The 17804-nt window shown below is 50.5% G+C and overlaps 1 protein-coding gene, 1 non-coding gene and 1 pseudogene across 6 annotated transcripts; all 3 read right to left on the reverse strand.

The window, feature by feature from the left end:
* Positions 1 to 194: 194 nt before the first annotated feature.
* Positions 195 to 9514, reverse strand: WDR74 (WD repeat domain 74). 4 transcript variants are annotated; one of them, XM_009185813.4, is made up of 11 exons: positions 9298 to 9514; positions 9113 to 9219; positions 8905 to 9026; positions 3887 to 3962; positions 3621 to 3767; positions 3357 to 3458; positions 2346 to 2446; positions 2195 to 2250; positions 1714 to 1859; positions 1541 to 1597; positions 195 to 1074 (listed from the first exon to the last, which is right to left on the reverse strand). In XM_009185813.4, the coding sequence occupies exons 1-11, from the start codon at positions 9359 to 9361 to the stop codon at positions 895 to 897; spliced, it is 1158 nt and encodes a 385-aa protein (XP_009184077.1). In that variant the 5' UTR covers positions 9362 to 9514; the 3' UTR covers positions 195 to 894. The 4 variants fall into 4 exon arrangements, with proteins under 4 accessions (XP_009184077.1, XP_031509512.1, XP_031509511.1 ...); XM_031653651.1 differs by lacking the exons at positions 9113 to 9219; positions 9298 to 9514 and adding an exon at positions 4553 to 4750 and having other exon boundaries at positions 850 to 1074; positions 8905 to 9105; XM_031653650.1 differs by lacking the exons at positions 9113 to 9219; positions 9298 to 9514 and adding an exon at positions 4533 to 4750 and having other exon boundaries at positions 850 to 1074; positions 8905 to 9105.
* LOC101004393 lies at positions 5459 to 6208 on the reverse strand (annotated as a pseudogene). The gene has a single exon (XR_637140.4). The product of XR_637140.4 is annotated as a 60S ribosomal protein L9 pseudogene (transcript).
* Positions 9515 to 11108: 1594 nt separating the features above from the next.
* LOC116269945 lies at positions 11109 to 11299 on the reverse strand. Its single transcript, XR_004177744.1, has one exon. It is a non-coding gene; the product is annotated as a U2 spliceosomal RNA (small nuclear RNA).
* Between the last annotated feature and the right edge of the window lie 6505 nt (positions 11300 to 17804).

The raw sequence follows: 17804 nt of genomic DNA on the forward strand, positions 1-17804 counted from the left end.
AGGCGACCCGAAAGACACGCCCCACATCCAAACGCAAGAGCGACCCCCCCTCCCATTGGCTAAGGCGCTGCCGTGACCCCGCCCCGGAGTACTACAGCGGGAGCCCAGGGGGCTGGGCCCGCCTCCGGGGAGGAGCCTTAAAGAACCAGCTGCCCGGCGGTGTCCGCGCCGGTTTCCCAGAGTGGTGATGCAGGTACACGTTAGAAATTTTATTCTCTGGAGGTTGGGGCGGACTAAGAGCAGGTCTGGGGTCATCCCTTCTCCGGCTCCTCCTGGTTGCCTTCTCGGATCGGACGCTCCTGTTTCCGAGTCTGATCTGATTGCCTCTTGCTTGACGGCAAGGAGTCCCGACCACTGAACATTGATGACCTAATCTGGTCTGATTGTCTCTTGCTTGACCGCGAGGAGCCCCGACGACTGAACATGGATAGTCGCCGCCACAGCACGGTGATCAGAAGGCTTTCGTTCGACTTATGATGATTCTGATGGTCCGGGGAGTTCAAGTCGATACCTTCGGCGCCTGAGGCGACGAGGTCTCTGAGCTCACCCCTACCCTCGGGAAGCCCCTTCTCACACTCCCTGGGCCCTCTGTGTGTGCCTCTGGTCCCATCTTCCCTGACGTCCTCAGACTCTGCCTCCTTGGACTGCTCATCCGACATCTCAAAGTCCTTGTCTTGGCAGCAGCCCATGGCCCCGCGGGGCCCCGGACTCCCTGCCACCCACGCCAGCCTACCTGCCTCCAGGCCCGGCTTTTGTGACATCAGATATCCCGTCGCCCCAGCTCAGGGAGCCCCCACCCCAAGCTACCCCTCATTCCTTTCTCCCATCACAAAAGGCTCAGGGTCATGGTGGATGTTCAGCTGTTTATTTACAAAGTGGGCAGGCACAGGGGCGTCAGGGGCTGGTGGACCCAGGCCACTTCTTCTTTCTCCGTCTGGTTTGGAGAGCTCCTTGGGTCTGCTCCAAATCCGAGAGCTTCCGCTTGGCAGCTGCCTCCAAGGATGCCCAAAGTTCGTCTGTCTCTGTGTCTTCTAGGGGCACCTTGTTGGGTTCTTGAGGCTCTTGGGGCTCATCCTGGTGAGTGGGAAGAAAGTGTAGGAGTCAGGGGGACTGGGCATGGTAGCTCCCACCTGTAATCTCAGCACTTGGGGAGACCAAGGCAGGAGGATTGCTTGAGCCCAGGACTTAGCGACCAGACTGGGCAACATAGGAGACCCCATCTCCACAAAAAGAAGTTAAAAAAAAAAGAAAAAGTAGTCAGGGGCACAGAGACAGACCCACAGGGAAGGAGACCCTGGCTGAGAAATAATCCCTCTGGGTATCACCACCTTTATTCCCTGCTCCCAGAAAGCAACCCCATCCATGCTCTTGGCAATAACCCTCAGGATTTTAACTGTTAATGCCTCTCAGAGAAATTAAGTGACCAGGCAGGTAAACAGATAGTCCCAGGTCTGCATTCCAGCTGCCTCCTTTTCCTCTTCATAGAGAGATCCTCACATCTATGCCCTTAGCTCCCACATTCCCAGACCCAACTGCTCACCTCCCAGTTGTCCCTGCCTGACAGGAGGAGGCAGTTCAATTGAGACTTGAGATAAACCTGCAAAAGATGAAGGACCTTAAGGAGCCAGGCATGCTGAGACAGAAACATGAAAGGGGACAAAGGAGGCGGAGCCTCCACAAGACCATGAGTTTGGGGTGGGAGAGACGACTTACCTTATGCTCTAGACCCCGTGGATTCTGGATCCTGTGTATCCTCAAGACTCTGTCCAAGCCACAGGAAGCTAGTAGAGGCTTTGAAGGGTGGCACTGCAACCCACGGACACTGCCTGCCAGCCCCTTCAGACAGCCCAGTAGACGCCCTAGAGAAGGGGGGAAGCATCCGTGATAACTGGCTGGCCAATAACCAACCATTCATTGTTTCCTGTTCCAATCACTTTCCATTTCAACATTTAATCTGCAACAAAACCCTGAGACTGGAGCTTCTACTAATATTTCCATTTCGCAGGTGAGGAAATTACGGCACAGGGAGTTGAAATAGTTTAAGGTCATACAGCTTTTGAGGAAACCAGGATTTGAACCCAGGCAATCTGGCACCTGAATGAGGCCTCACTGGCCCCACTGCACCACCTTAGAGGGAATCCTTACCCTTCTCCCTGAGCCTTCCTTTCCCCCCGACATACCCTAGTCCACTCACCTTGCCGGAGGTCAATTTCTGCCAGCTGCCCATGAGTGTTTCCCACAATCACTGAGCTGAGGATGAGACCAGAGGCAAGCGGAGTCAGCAGTAACCTCCTGGAGCCCTTCCCAAGCCCCACCCTCCCACCCCTTCCCCTCTAAACACTCACTTGCCTCCCGGAGTGAGGGTCATGGCTGTCAGTGGGTACTCTCCATAGGTGGTCTCTAGGACTGGCCGGCGCTGGGGGGATGCTGGATCATAGACACGAACCTAGAGGAAGGCTGAAGCATCATGAAAGTATCCTCACCCTGCACCTACCCTCTGGCATCTCTGCATCCTCAACCGCTCCCTGCACACTGCTCTCTTATTTATGATCCACTGTCAGAAGCTTTCTCATCTTAGATGTATGCCTCTTCTCTGAGCATCAGGGTGTCAGAAGAGCTGCTTAGCAGCATAAATGGACAGAGCTGAGGGGAGAGGTCCCCTAGGTTTGAAGTGTGTGAGCATTCCATCCTCCCATACTCCCATGTAGGGGAAATGGAGGGATGGAAAAGCAAGTCAGTCTAGTAGTCAGTGGGTGCTAAATTTCAAGCAGAGGTTAGCCTGAATGAAGGAGGAAAGAGGATGCCCTCGTATGTGTTTTGAGCAAAGGCGTATGACCAAGATCAGACTTCAATGTGCAGAAAGCAAAGAAAACAGGACAAATACAGTGACCCAGCCCTACCCATGTCTCAAGACCTCAAATGAGACAGCCATAAAGATTTCTCATTTGGGGCCTTCATGTAAAGCTGAGGAGCTGAGGAGCTGAAGCCAGAGATGGGAGGCTCAGGCCTCAGTCCCAAAGCAAATCAGAGAGGCTGCATCAGGACCAGAACCCAGTTCTCTTAACCCCTAGCCCAATGTCCTCTGACACCTGCACCCTATAACTCCCACAGTGAAGGGGATCCACTGTCCTCTCCTCTCTTCCAGGTGGGAGGAAACCAGCACAGTTCAGGAAACTCCACCCTAGAATGCAGCAGAGGACAGTCATGGGCTCAGGGACAGGGTTGGAACAGATGGGGACGCGCTTGCTCCTTTGAGCTCAGAATGGTGAGAAAGGCAGTTGTGCCAAACCGTGGGGGCCATTTCTTCAGAAGGCTGCTTTATCCCAGGGGAAGGTAGGGGTGAGATGACACCTTACCTGGTGGTACCCTGTGCAGGTGACAAGCTTCTGTGATCCTGGGAGAAACTGTATGTCCTGGTCCCAGATGGGAACCCGCAGGTCCAGCCAGTCATTCCGCACCTGGTGGGGTGGGCAGATGGGGAACAGGGCTGGGGGGGCTTGATGTGCTCCTCCTTTCAGCCCTCCTTCGCCCCCTAAAGCCCATCTAGTCTCCGACGCATAGTCAGTGGCCACAGCCTCCCTCAACTTCAGGAACAGCTCCTTCACACTCTTGTCACTCACGTTCTTGGCCCTGAACACAGGTTCCTCAGAGCCCTGCAGGTCCCACATCTTCAAAGCATTCTCTTTCCCACCTGTGGCAACCACATGGGGGTGTGCTGGGTCTTGGCGCATCCTACACACCCCAGGGCCCACTCTCAGTTCCAGGAGCTAAAAAGAATGGGAGATAAGAGTTCGTTCCAGAGTTCTTAATCCTCCCTTCCCCAACATGATCATTAGGCACCTACCCCAGCCCCCCTCCCCCAACCATCAGGGCAGGGAAGCCTCACTGGGTCAGAGGATGTGTTCTTGTCATTGTCATGCCAGACTCTGAGAATCCCAGAATCCACACATGTGATGAGGGTGCTGCAGAGAAAGGACAGAGTTGGGATGTTTTAAGTGCTTAAACTCCTTGTTCTTTTTTTTTTTTTTTTTTTGAGATGGAGTCTTGCTCTGTCACCCAGGCTGGAGTGCAGTGGCCGGATCTCGGCTCACTGCAAGCTCCGCCTCCCGGGTTCACGCCATTCTCCTGCCTCAGCCTCCCAAGTAGCTGGGACTACAGGCACCCGCCACCTCGCCCGGCTAGTTTTTTGTAATTTTTAGTAGAGACGGGGTTTCACCGTGTTAGCCAGGATGGTCTCGATCTCCTAACCTCGTGATCCGCCCGTCTCGGCCTCCCAAAGTGCTGGGATTACAGGCTTGAGCCACCGCGCCCGGCCTAAACTCCTTGTTCTAATCTTTCTCTCCTTCTCACTACTAGACTTGACAATGTTTAAAAACAAACAAACAAAAAAGTACAAAAGTATTCTCTAGGCCCCAAACTCATATCAACCCGATTCCCTACTAACAGTCCAGTTTAGAAGAAAGCCTCTAGGTCACTGGGCTCTAGGCAGAGCCTGACAGCTTCCAGCTTCCTAATCTGTTAATTCAACTTACTCAACAGCGTGAGGGTTTACCAAGTGAGGAAACAGAAGTGCTGAGAAGCTAATCTGCCACTCAGCTATGTTACAACCGCAGCTGGAAATCCACTCTGTAACATTCCGGAGTGCTTTTGCTGTTCACAGCTGTGTCTAGCGCCTGGCCGTACTGGTCTACCTGGCCGTGCTGGTCTATCTGAATCTTGAGTTGCCTACCAGGGCTCAGGATCAGCAGTTCTAAAAGGATTGAAATGGGACTGGTCTGAATTTAGGGTTTGGTCAAAGTCAAATACCAGCTTCTTGTGTTCCTTGCTCTGGGTTTCAGGCACTAAATGTCAGTCTCTTGCTTAAAGTATCTCAAGAAGTCCAAGCAAGTCTCTCCCCAGGATCTGCACAGCCTGCGCCTATGTTCTTTCTCATGCCTGCCAACCCTCCCCAGCTGGGTTCAGGCTCTGTTTCGACTTGCCTGAGCTGTGACAAAAGTCTCCCAGTTGCTGTCTCCAATCTATCCTCCATACTCCTACAGGTTCCCAGTGCTGACTATGGTACTTCTTTTTTTTTTTTTTTTTTTCCCCAAATCAACAGGTCTTTTATTGCATCATTAAAATATCACAGGTAGGTCTTAGGAGTCATCTGGCATCTTTTTTTTTTTTTTTTTTTTTTTTTTTTAGAGGCCGGACTCTTGCTCTATGCGCCCAGGCTGGAGTGCAGTGGCTGGGATCTCCAGCTCACCACAGCTCCGCCTCCCGGGTTCCCGCCATTCTCCTGCACCTCAGCCTCCCGAGTAGCTGGGACTACGGCCAGCCACCATCCAGCTAGTTTTGTATTTTTAGTAGAGAATAGGGTTCTGCCGTGGTAGCCAGGATGGTCTCGATCTCTCCTGACCTCGTGATCCATGCGATCTCGGCCTCCTAAAGTGCTGGGTTGAGCTTGAACCACCCCGCCCGGCCTATCTGGCATCTTCTTTCTGTAGCTGAATAACTCTTAGATCTTATTTATCAGCCTGCTGAACAGTTCCTTTTTCAGAGACATAGATACCATCCAAAAATTTCCTGATATCCTTGTTTTTAACTGTTGTGGCTTGCTGAATCAAAGCCGCTGAATTTGAAACAAGTTCAATGTCATTTCCTTCAAGGATTAATTCATCTTTCTGGGCTTGAGATACTGAACTAGCAACCCCTGGTCTCATCCGAACCCTGCGGATGTATTTTTCACCCAAGAAATTTCGGATTTCAACAAGAGACCCATGCTCCTGGATAGCAACGTTGATGAGGAAGTGAGCAGACACAGACCTCATCTTGTAACGGAAGCCCAGTGTAACACCCTTGATCATGTTCTGTACATGACTACAAAGAGTCCGAACGGTAGCCAGTTCCTTTCTGTTACCCCACCATTTGTCAACCCGAAGCCTCTTTTTTTTCTTTCCAAGAAGACTGAGTTCTACATTGATGTGATTGAAGTCCCTCCGCAGGGTTCCTCTGGGGCGTTTCACGATAACTGTGCGTCCCTTCAGAGTAATGTCGACATTTTCTGGAATGTCGACAGTCTGATTGCTGAGAATCGTCTTCATTCTTGCAGTAGACACAGCAAAGAAAGCGACTATGGTACTTCCTATTCAAAAACTGGTAACTCGGCCAGGCACAGTGGCTTGCGCCTGTACTCCCAGCACTTTGGGGGGCTGAGGCAGGCAGATCACCTGAGGTCAGGAGTTCCAGACCAGCCTGGCCAACATATAGCGAAACTCTGTCTCTACTAAAAAATACAAAAATTAGCTGGGTGTGGTGGCACATGCCTGTAGTCCTAGCTACTTGGGAAGCTGAGGCAGGAGAGTTGCTTGAACAAGGCAGGTGGAGGTTGCAGTGAGCCGGAATTATGCCACTGCACTTCAGCCTCAGAGACAGAGCAAGATTCCGTCTCTCAGAAAAACAAAAACAAAAAATGAATAACTCGCTAACACCAATAAACGTGCACATCTCTCAACCTGGCACTTAAAGCCCTTTACATTTAATCCCAACCTAATACAGTGTCCATCTTGTATTAAAATGCTTTCTTGGTTGGGTGCAGTGGCTTACACCGGTAATCCCAGCATTTTGGGAAGCTAAGGTGAGCGGATCGCTTGAGGTCAGGAGATGCAGACCAGCCTGGCCAACATGGTGAAACCCTGTCTCTAATAAAAATATTTAAAAAAAAAACTTAGCAGGGCGTGGTGGCGGATGCCTGTAATCCCAGCTACTTGGGAGGCTGAGGCAGGAGAATTGCTTGAGCCTGGGAGTTGGAGGTTGCAGTAAGCCGAGACCCTGCCACTGCACTCCAGCCTGGGTAACAGGGTGAGACTCTGCATTTAAAAAGCTTCCTTATTTGTCAACCCCAAAATCTAAATGCTATTTATCCTATTTATGTACCCTATAGCATGCCCCCAGTCCTTGGCCTCTCCCAGGCAGTACCCTCTTTCTAGAATACCCTTATCCCCTTCTCCACCAGTCAAAATTCTACCCATCCCTCAAGACCCAGTTCAAACATCCAGTCCCCACCAGAGGCTTTCCAGACCTCACCTGTCAGAATTACCACTACCAAACCTATGCAGCCTGCTTCACAGCCCTCTTTCACATTTGCCCTTCCCTGGAGAAGCAGGAGACCCAGTAAATCCAACCACTTAGCACCTTCCTAATCTTTGCTTTCAGAGGTACATCACCTTGTTGGTTGAGCTCAAGTTGAGCCCAGGAGTTTGAGACCGGCCCGGGCACACAGTGAGACCCTATCTCAAAAAACTTGGGAGTGGCTGGTGGCGGTGGCTCAAGCCTGTCCCAGCACTTTGGGAGGCGAGGCAGGCGGATCACGAGGGTCAGGAGATTGAGACCATCCCCTGGCTGGCTGCAGTGAAACCCCGTCTCTACTAAAAATAAAAAAACTAGCCGAGTGAGGTGGGGCGCCTGTAGTCCCAGCTGCGGGGAGGCTGAGACAGGAAGAATGGCGGGAACCGGGAAGCCGGGCTTGCAGTGAGCTGAGATCCGGCCACTGCACTCCAGCCTGGGGCAGGCAGGGCCCGAGACTCCGTCTCAAAAAATAAAATTAAAAGTTTGGCTGGAAGTGGGGTGGCACTTGCCTGTGGTCCTTGGAGTACTCAGGAGGCTGGTGGGAGGATTGTTAGACCTCCCGGAGGCTGAGGCTGTAATGAACCATGAATGCACCACACTCAAGCCCTAGGTGACACTGAGGCTGTATACAAATATATAAATGAATTAATGAATGAATGCTTAAAACCTTTTTTTTTTTTTTGAGATGGAGTCTGGCTCACATGCCAGGCTGGAGTGCAGTGGAGTGCGATCTCTGGCTCACTGCAAGCTCCGCCTCCCGGGTTCACCATTCTCCTGCCTCAGCCTCCTGAGGGCTGGGACTACAGAAACCCATGCCAGCTAATTTTTGTGTTTGGTAGAGGCGAGGGGTTTCACAGTGATCAATCCTTGACCCGTGATCCTTCTCGCCTCCCAAGGCCACTGAATTCAACTCCTTTTTTTTTTTTTTTTTTTGAGATGAGTATTGCTCTCTTCCCAGCTGGAGTGCATTGGTGGAGTCTCTGCTCTGCAGCCTCACAGAGGGGACAGACAACCAAATTCTCAGCCTGAACCTCCCAGTGGCTGGGATTACAGGCATCGCATACCACACCTGTGAATTTTTGTATTTTTCAGTAGAGGGTTTCACCATGTGTTGCTTGAGTTAGTCAGACTCCTGACTTCAAGTGATCCGCCCATCTCGGCCTGCCAAAGTGCTGTGATGACAGGTATAAGCCACCACACCCAGACTTGCTTAAAACTGTTAAATGACAGGTGGGCACAGTGGCTTACGCCTGTCATCCTTCCCCTTCCAGTGTCCATGACAGGTGATCACCTGAGGTCAGGAGTTGAGACCAGCCCTAGCCAACTCCACAGTGAAACCGTCTCTACTAAAATACAAAACTAACTATCTTGCCAATGGCGGGCGCCTGTAATCCCAGCTACTCGGGAGGCTGAGGCAGTTCTCCTAGGCAGAGGTTGCAGTGAGCCGAGATCGCGCAGTGTACTCCAGCCTGGGCAAGAAGAGCGAAAACTCCGTCTACACACACACACACAAAACTCAGAGGATTATAATGGAGTAAGGTGAAAAACCTTACAGGATGCGAACTTTTTGAAAGCAGAAATTTTACCGGCAGCCCCTGTACTTCGCCCAGTGCCTGGAATTCAGTAGGTGTTCAATAAATGTGTTACCGGTATTAACTACGTAAGGCAGAAACTCAGGTCTCTGTCACCTATTGAAAACCGTGTCACTCAGATTGTCTGTCGCCATCATTCCAGTATCCGCAGGGAGCATCAAAGCTCTCTCTTACGCCCTGAGTTTAGCGAGGGGATTGGTCTTACCCGTCGGTCTGGGCGAGGCCACGGAATATGCCCTCCCCGCCCGGGCAGTGTCTCTGACCCTGGAATATGCCATCCTCGGTGCTGAAGTGCTTCACCGTCCTGTCCGCGCAGCCCACCAGGATCTGCGGCAAAGAAGGGCAAGATGGCAAGGAGAGCAAGGCTGCTGTGCCCCAGGCCCCCAGCTCCGGCACGGCCAGCGGCCACTCACCTGGGTCTCGCCGCCCGTGCCCCAACACAGGGCGCTCACTGCCTCCTCGCGCCGCGGCTGTCCTCCGGCCGTGAAGTTCGCCGCCTGTTTTCGCTGAAGGTTTACCCCTGAGAGAGGAGGGCGTCAGTCACACCAGGGGCGCGAGTGCACCCCTGCACTTCCCGACGCCCGAGCCTGCCACCCACCTTTCAAGATCCCAGTCTCGGTGCCGACCCACACATGGTTCCAGCGCGCGGCAGCAGCAGCCATGACAAAGCCTGGAGGCAGATGGTTCGCACTTCCGGCGCAGCGTGTGCGTCACTGGTGGGCGTCGAGTCCAAGGCAGGGCAGTACAGTTGCTAGGAGTTTTTTCGTTGTTGTTTGTTTGTTTTTTGAGACGGAGTCTCGCTCTGTTGCCCAGGCTGGAGTGCAGCGGCGCGATCTCGGCTCACTGCAAGCTCCGCCTCCCGGGTTCACGCCATTCTCCTGGCTCAGCCTCCCGAGTAGCTTGGAGTACAGGCGCCCGCCACCACGCCCGGCTAATTTTTTGTATTTTTAGTAGAGACGGGGTTTCACTGTATTAGGCAGGATGGTCTCGATCTCCTGACCTCGTGATCCGCCCGCCTCGGCCTCCCAAAGTGCTGGGATTACAGGCGTGAGCCACCGCGCCCGGCCCAGTTTCTGGGAGTTCAAAGAGCCAAAAGAGTAAAGCTTCCTTGCTTGTTTTGCTTTACGAAAATGAAACCAGGAGGTGCTTGTATAGGGAGATCGGAAGAGTACACTGATCATTTTGCACTTGGAGTGAAACGCACCTTTCCTGGACTGCGTGGCCGCGTCAAGCTGGCCCTAGTCTGTCTCCGGGCTCCATTATGTAATACGTGTTCTGGACTGTTAGACAAGAAACAACAAACGATTTAAGAAACACTTTAGAAACGATTCAGATCATTAACGATGTGTGGGCTTCATTCTGGAATATAAGTCACAAAAGAAAGAAAGATGGGAAAAGGAAACCGAAGGTTTTTTTGTTTTTTTTTTCAGACAGAGACAGCTTTGCTCTGTCGCCCAGGCTGGAATGCAATGGCGCGATCTCCTCTCACCTAAACCTCCGCCTCCCTGGTTCAAGCGATTCTCCTGCCTCAGCCTCCCAAGTAGCTGGGATTACAGCTGGAATTACTAAACCACCGCGCCCGGCCTCGTTTACTCTTTAAGGGGCGGATAGCCGGGCGCGGTGGCTCATGCCTGTAATCCCAGTACTTTGGTAGGCAGAGGTGGGCGGATCACGAGGTCAGGAGATCGAGAGCACCCTGGCTAAAATGGTGAAACCCTATGTCTACTAAAAATACAAAAAATTAGCCGGGCGTGGTGGCGAACGCCTGTAGTCCCAGCTACTCGGGAGGCTGAGGCAGGAGAATGGCGTGAACCCAGGAGGCGGAGTTTGCAGTGAGCCGAAGTTGAGCCCACTGCACTCCAGCCTGGGCGACAGAGCGAGACTCCGTCTCAAAAAAAAAAAAGAAAAGAAAAAGGGATTCGAGTGGAGTCACAGTGCATTGCAACCTGGAATTCCTTAGTTACAGAGATTCTTCCGCCTTAGTTTCCAGTTAAAACCATGGGGAAAAAAGCGTTAAACACATGATAAAAAGAACTAAGGCCGGGCGCGGTGGCTCATGCCTGTCTGTAATCTTCGGGAGGCCGAGGCGGGCGGATCACGAGATCAGATTATATCACGGTAAAGCCCCATCTCTACTAAAAATATAAAAATTTAGCCGGGCGTAGTCGCACGCACCTTCATTCATAGACCCTGAATAGAGAGATAAATCGTGCAGTCAGACGATAGTACAGGGCTTCAAGCAGAACCACAATCAAACTCTGCTTATAGAGCAAAAACACACACCCCCAAAACTCACCGCACAAACAAGCTGAACTAGCGTTAATATCAACGAAATTCTGGTGAACTAATTTTTCACTTCCCCATTAAGTCTTGTCTTACTTTTTTGACACGCAATTGTTTCCCCCAAATTGGGGGTGCACCGTTCCTGGAAGTACTGCAATACCAGGTCGATGCGCGGAGTGGACGGAGCAAGCTCCTTTTCCATCTCCTATTCCCAAAAATCCATTTAATATATTGTCCTCGGATAGAGAACGTATCAGATATTAAACTGATAAGAACAGATACTACACTTGATCTTAGCCAAAAGGCCGAGAAGCGATACTGCTATGCTGGCTGCCTTGGCGGCCTTATCCTTCCTATCTTCTACACAGTTATGGTAACTATCTAGGCATTAAATGTTAAATTATTTTCCAATACGTTATAATTCCGAAACGCAGTTTTCATTATTCTTTCTTAATAATAGTGGCTATAGTTTGGAAACATACCTATTTAAGGGTCCTGTACTTCTTCTCCCGCCTGCTCTCTGCTCAGTTTATTTTGCATAAACCCGCCCCTTCGCTTTTTTAGGATCCTGGGATTGGCCCACATACCAATCGTGATTTCAGTACCCGCGTAGCCTCTTTTTCCCAGATTGTGGCGTTAGTCTCCCAGCCTAGAGGTTTTTGGGCTCTCCAGAGGGCGGCGTGACAGTGCTGCAGGTGGGGGCGCCCCTCTCTGGGACCTTTTTTGGGAGAAGCCGCGGCGCGGTTTCAAAGCACAGGTTTTGGAGTCCAAAAAAGGAGGTTGGGCTCCGCGCTCTCCAGTTCCTGACTTAATGGCCTGAGGCTTGGTACTTAGGCCCTTGTCTCCTCCCCAGTTAAACGGGGAAATGGTGACACGCACTCTCGGGAGTTTGTGAGAACTGAGGACACAGGGGCGAGGCACGACCTGCACTTTGCATTTGTACTGTCCACCAGCAACGGCCTGGCCCTTCACTGAGAGGGAAAGATGCCCTGAGAAAGCCATTTCGGAGGCTCCTGATCCTCAAACCCGGGATCCCGTGGTGGGAGAAGGGTACTGACGCCTCAGCTCCGATGTCCTCCGACCCACGCACTCCTTAGAGTTACTTTCAGACCGGCCAGCAACGCGGTAAGGCAGCCCACTCGGAAGTCCGACCAAGAAACCACAGGGCCTCTCCTCCAAGGCAGAGGCAGGGTCCTTAGAGGACTGGGGTGAAGGAGGAGGAGGAGAGTGTAGATAAAATTGAAATGGAGCGATTTTTTTTTAATCGATCAAAGGAAACCCGCCAGAATGAAAGAGATTAATATGAGGCCCTCGCTGAGAAGGGACTTAAGGTCTTGCTTTCTTGGGAGCTCTATTAATATAAACGTAGATCGTTCTGTTGGAAACCCTTTAACCCGGGTTGGAAACAGAGGCAGTGTCTTTGTATCAAAGCGTTTTGCATGGCTGAGATCCTCCAGGCAGGAGTCAGGCGTTACATTCTCTGATAAAATGTCAACCAGGGAAGAATAAAAATCTCTGTGACATGAATAAATTTAAGGAAAAGTGCTGTGCTTTAATATGCATATGTAAACATCTCCATAAACCCTTTTAGTGCATAAAGAGCAGCGTTGCGCTAGCAAGTCCCACCTTTCGCCCTAAGGCAGTTTTCTCCCATCTTAGTAAACAGAACATACAATCGGGTTTTACACGGAGATGTTCCATTGCCCAGGGACGGGCAGGAGACAGATGCTTTTTTCTATCTCAACTGCCAAGAGGCCTTCTTTCCTCTTATACTAGTCCTCCTCAGCACAGACCCTTCACGGGTGTCAGGCTGGGGGACGATCAGGTCTTTCCCTTCCCACGAGGCCATATTTCAGACTATCACATGGGGAGAAACCTTGGACAATACCACTGCTTTCCTAGGCAGAGGTCCCTGCGACCTTTGGCAGTGTATATGTCCCTGGGTACTTGAGATTAAGAGAATGGTGATGACTTTTCACAAGCATACTGCCTTCAGGCACTTGTTTAACAAAGCACACCCTGCACAGCCCAAAATCTGTTAAACCTTGAGTCACCACAGCACATGTCTCTTGCAAGGACAAGGTTGGGAGTAGGGTCACAGATTAACAGCATCTCAAATACAGAACAAAATGGAGTCTGTTATGTCTACTTCTTTCTATATAGACACAGTAGCAGGCTGATCCGTCTTTCTTTTCCCCACATGAATCATTAGTCCTTTTTATGTCATCTGCTGTTTCCTCAACCTGGACCTTTCTGCCCATGTCTCCCTATCGTCTCTTACAGGTGTCAGCTCAAGTGGCACCCCTTCAGGGATGCCTTCCCTGATCACTTTTTTTTTTTTTTGAGACAGAATCTCACTCTGTTGCCCAGGCTGGAGTGCAGTGGCACAATCTCGGCTCACTGTAACCTCTGCCTCCCGGGTTTACGCCATTCTCCTGCCTCAGCCTCCCGAGTAGCTGGGACTACAGGTGCCCGCCACTGTGCCCAGCTAAGTTTTTGTATTTTTTAGTAGAGACGGGATTTCACCGTGTTAGCCAGGATGGTCTGGATTTCCTGACCTCGTGATCCACCCACCTCGGCCTCCAAAAGTGTTGGGATTACAGGCGTGAGCCACCCCACCGGGCCAATTTTTGTATTGTTTTCTGAAACAGAGTCTTGCTCTGTTGCCAGGCTGGAGTGCAGTGGTGCGATCTCAGCTTACTGCAACCTCCGTCTCCTGGGTTCAAGCGATTCTCCTGCCTCAGCCTCCCTAGTAGCTGGGACTACAGGTGTGTGCCACCATGCCCAGCTAATTTTTGTATTTTCAGTAGACATGGGGTTTCACCATGTTGGCCAGGCTGGTCTCAAACTCCTGACCTCAGGTGATCCGCCTACCTCGGCCCCCCAAAGTTCTGGGGTTACAGGCATGAGCCACTACACCCAGCCTTCTGACCACCACCTTTCTTGCTGCATCACACTTTCTTCTTTGCCGGTAAATATTGTAAATCTCAGGGTGTCTGAAATTCAGCATTATTGAGTTTTTGGACTGGACAGTTCATTGTTTGGGGGTGATGGGGGAGAGGGGCTGTCCTGTGCAGTGTAGGATTTAGCAGCATCCTTGCCCAGTACCCAATAGTTGTCAGTAGTATATACCTCCCCTCTCCAAGTTGTGACAGCCAAAAATGTCTGCAGATGTTGCTAAATGTCCCCTAGTGGGCAAAAAACACCCTTGGTCAAGAACTACTGCACGATTTCAATAATATTCAGTTGTTTGACTGTCTCATGTTGTCTCTCCTGCTTCCTCTAGGATGTAACCAAACAGGAGTCAACAAAAAACACAAGGCCTTGGTTTTCCTGGTGAGCACATTGCTGCATTTGAGATAGAGGAGCTTGTTGGTACTGGTGCCATTTACTAGGGTGGGGAGATGGAGTTGAGGGGAGGAGCAGGGGGAATCAAGGAGCTGAATGTCTCATTGTATATTAAGTGGGAGGTTTGTTTGATGTATCTGGAGCTTAGGGAAGAGGTTCTCACTAGAAACATTGTAGTCTGAGTCATTAATGTACAGAGGAAATGTGAGGAGCCAGGCTTCAATCATTCCAGCCATCTCTTCCATTTCTCCATTTTGTCCTACTCTCATTTCTGTTTTTGCTTTTGAGACGGAGTTTCTCTCTTGTTGCCCAGGCTGGAGTACAGTGGTGTGATCTCAGCTTATCGCAACCTCTGCCTCCTGGGTTCAAGCGATTCTCCTGCCTCAGCCTCAGCTGGGATTACAGGCGTGTGCCACCACGCCCGGCTAATTTTTTATTTTTAGTAGAGACAGTGTTTCTCCATGTTGGTCAGGCTGGTCTTGAACTCCTGGCCTCAGGTGATCCGCCTGTCTCAGCCTCCCAAAGTGCTGGGATTACAGGGGTGAGGCACTGCGCATAGCCTTTTTTTTCTTTTTTTTTTTTTTGAGATACAGTCTTGCTGTGTCGCCTTGGCTGGAGTGCAGTGGCGTGATCTCAGCTCATTGCAACCTCCACTGCCTCCCAGGTTCAAGAGATTCTCCTGCTTCAGCCTTCTGAGTAGCTGAGACTACAGGCGCACGCTGCCACACCCAGCTAATTTTAGTAGAGATGGGGTTTCACCATGTTGGCCAGGCTGGTCTTGAACTTGTGACCTCAGGTAATCCGCTGACCTTGGCCTCCCAAAGTGCTAGGATTACAGGTGTGAACCACTGCGCCTGGCCAGTCCCCACCTGACTTCTTTGTGGCTTTAACAAAAGATTCAACTGTGGGCAGTGGGGAGACTTCCCTCAGTTCGCAAGTCAGTACCGCGCAGGTTCCCACTGCTTGCATTGCTTTTCTGTTTCTGCTCTGCTGATCCTCCATCTCTAAATTCTGGTGCTCCCCTAGGGTCCTTGGGTGGCCTTCTCAGAACTGACCCTTCCATTCTTGTGGTTGTAATTATTGGGATAACAACTCTCAAGTCTATGTGGCTACCATTTAATGAGCAAAACATATGTGTTGTTTCAGCTGAGTTGCCGTTCTTATAATTCTGACTGGAGAAATCCTAAAATTTATGAACAAAAATTAAAAGCAGCGTCTGGTGCAGTGGCTCACACCTGTAATCCCGGCACTTTGGAAGGGCGAGGTGGGCGAATCATCTGAGGTCAGGAGTTTGAGACCAGCCTGGCCAACATATAGTAAAACCCCATGTCTACTAAAAATACAAAAATTATCTGGGTGTAGTGGCACATGCCTGTAGTCCCAGCTACTTGGGAAGCTGAGGCAGGAGAATCACTTGAACCCGGGAGGCAGAGATTGCAGTAAGCTGAGATCACACCACTGGACTCCAGCCTGGGTGACACAGCAAAACTCCTTCTTAAAAATAAATGAAAATAGGGCCGGGCGCGGTGGCTCAAGCCTGTAATCCCAGCACTTTGGGAGGCCGAGACGGGTGGATCACGAGGTCAGGAGATCGAGACCATCCTGGCTAACACGGTGAAACCCCGTCTCTACTAAAAAAAATACAAAAAAAACTAGCTGGGCGAGGTGGTGGGCGCTTGTAGTCCCAGCTACTTGGGAGGCTGAGGCCGGAGAATGGCGTGAACCCGGGAGGCGGAGCTTGCAGTGAGCTGAGATCTGGCCACTGCACTCCAGCCTGGGCGACAGAGTGAGACTCCGTCTCAAAAAAAAAAAAAAAAAAAAAGAAAAAGAAAATAAAAATACAAATAAATAAAAACGGTTAGAAATCCCATAACTTATCACTAGTTGGTATCCATTCTCCCAAACATTCTGAGAAATATAAGGGTAGTCATTATCTGACGGCTTATAACAGAATCACCCGATGGGGGGCTACCTGTCAATGCAGGTTGGAGTCTCCAAGTTCAGGGAAGATTTAAAAAATTGCTCTTTTGAGGGATGCAGGGTGCAGTGGCTCATGCCTGTAATTGCAACACTTTGAGACACTGGGCAATGGGATCACTTGAGCCCAGTTCGAGACCAACTTGGGCAACATAGTGAGACATTCTCTACAAAAAATTAAAATTACCTGGGCATAATAGGCATGTCCCTATAGTCCTAGCTACTCGGGAAACTGAGGTGTCGGATCGCTTGAGCCCAGGAGCTTGAGGCTATGTTGAGACATGATGACACTACTACACTCCAGCCTGGGTGACAAAGAGCTTCTAAAAAAAAAAAAAAAAAGTTCCCAAAACACTGAAGAAATCTCTCCAAAAATATTCTGGTTTGGGGGCTGCCTGGTTAAAAAGATTGAGAACCGGCTTAAATACCTGATGGCTTAAAAAAAAAAAAAAAAAAGAAAGAAAGAAAAGTGGCCAATTGCAGATGTCTGTAATCCCAGTGCTTTGGGAGACAGAATTGGGTGGACTGCTTGAGCTCAGTTCAAGACCAGCCTACGTAACATGGTGAAACTGTCTGTACTCTACCAAAAATACAAAATTAGCTGGGCGTGGTGGTGTGCACCTGTAGTCCCAGCTATTTGGGAGGCTGAGGTGGGAGAATCCCTGCAGCCCAGTAAGTTTAGGCTGCAATGAGCTGTGATTGCACAACTGTACCACAGCCTGGCTGACAGAGTGAGACTGTCTGAAAAAATTGAGAGCTGCTGACTAACCAGACACAACTTTACCCCCACAGTATCCACAGGTTGGCACTGTCCTTGTGCTTTCCCTTCTTCCTCAAGGCGAATTGAAAAGCGAGATTTGGCCAGGTGCGGTGGCTCACGCCTGTAATCCCAGCACTTTAGGAGGCCGAGGCAGGCGGATCACCTGAGGTCACGAGTTTGAGATCAGCCTGACCAACATGTAGAAATCCCGTCTCTACTAAAAAAAAAAAAATGTGTGTGTGTATATATATATATATACACACACACACACACACAAAAATTAGCTGGGCGCGGTGGCACATGCCTGTAATCCCAGCTACTTAGGAGGCTAAGGCAGGAGAATTGCTTGAATCCGAGGCGGAGGTTGCAGTGGGGAGATCCCGCTATTGCACTCCAGCCTGGGCAATAAGAGTGAAACTCCGTCTCAAAATAAATAAAAAGCATAGATTATTTGGCTAGGCACGGTGGCTCCCACCTATAATCCCACCACTTTGGGATCCTGAGGTCAGGAGATCGAGAACATCCTGGTTAACACGATGAAGCCCCATCTCTACTAAAATTACTAAAAATTAGCTGGGTGTGGTGGCACACGCCTGTAGTCCCAGCTACTCAGGAGGCTAAGGCAGGGAGAATGGCTTGAACCTAGGTGGTGGAAGTTGCAGTGATCTGAGATCATGCCACCACATTCCAGCCTGGGTGACAAGAACAAGACTCCACCTGCTGGTTAAAGTGAAGGT

This window comes from Papio anubis, chromosome 12 (genome assembly GCF_008728515.1).
Source record: "Papio anubis isolate 15944 chromosome 12, Panubis1.0, whole genome shotgun sequence".
NCBI classification, from domain to species: domain Eukaryota; kingdom Metazoa; phylum Chordata; class Mammalia; order Primates; family Cercopithecidae; genus Papio; species Papio anubis.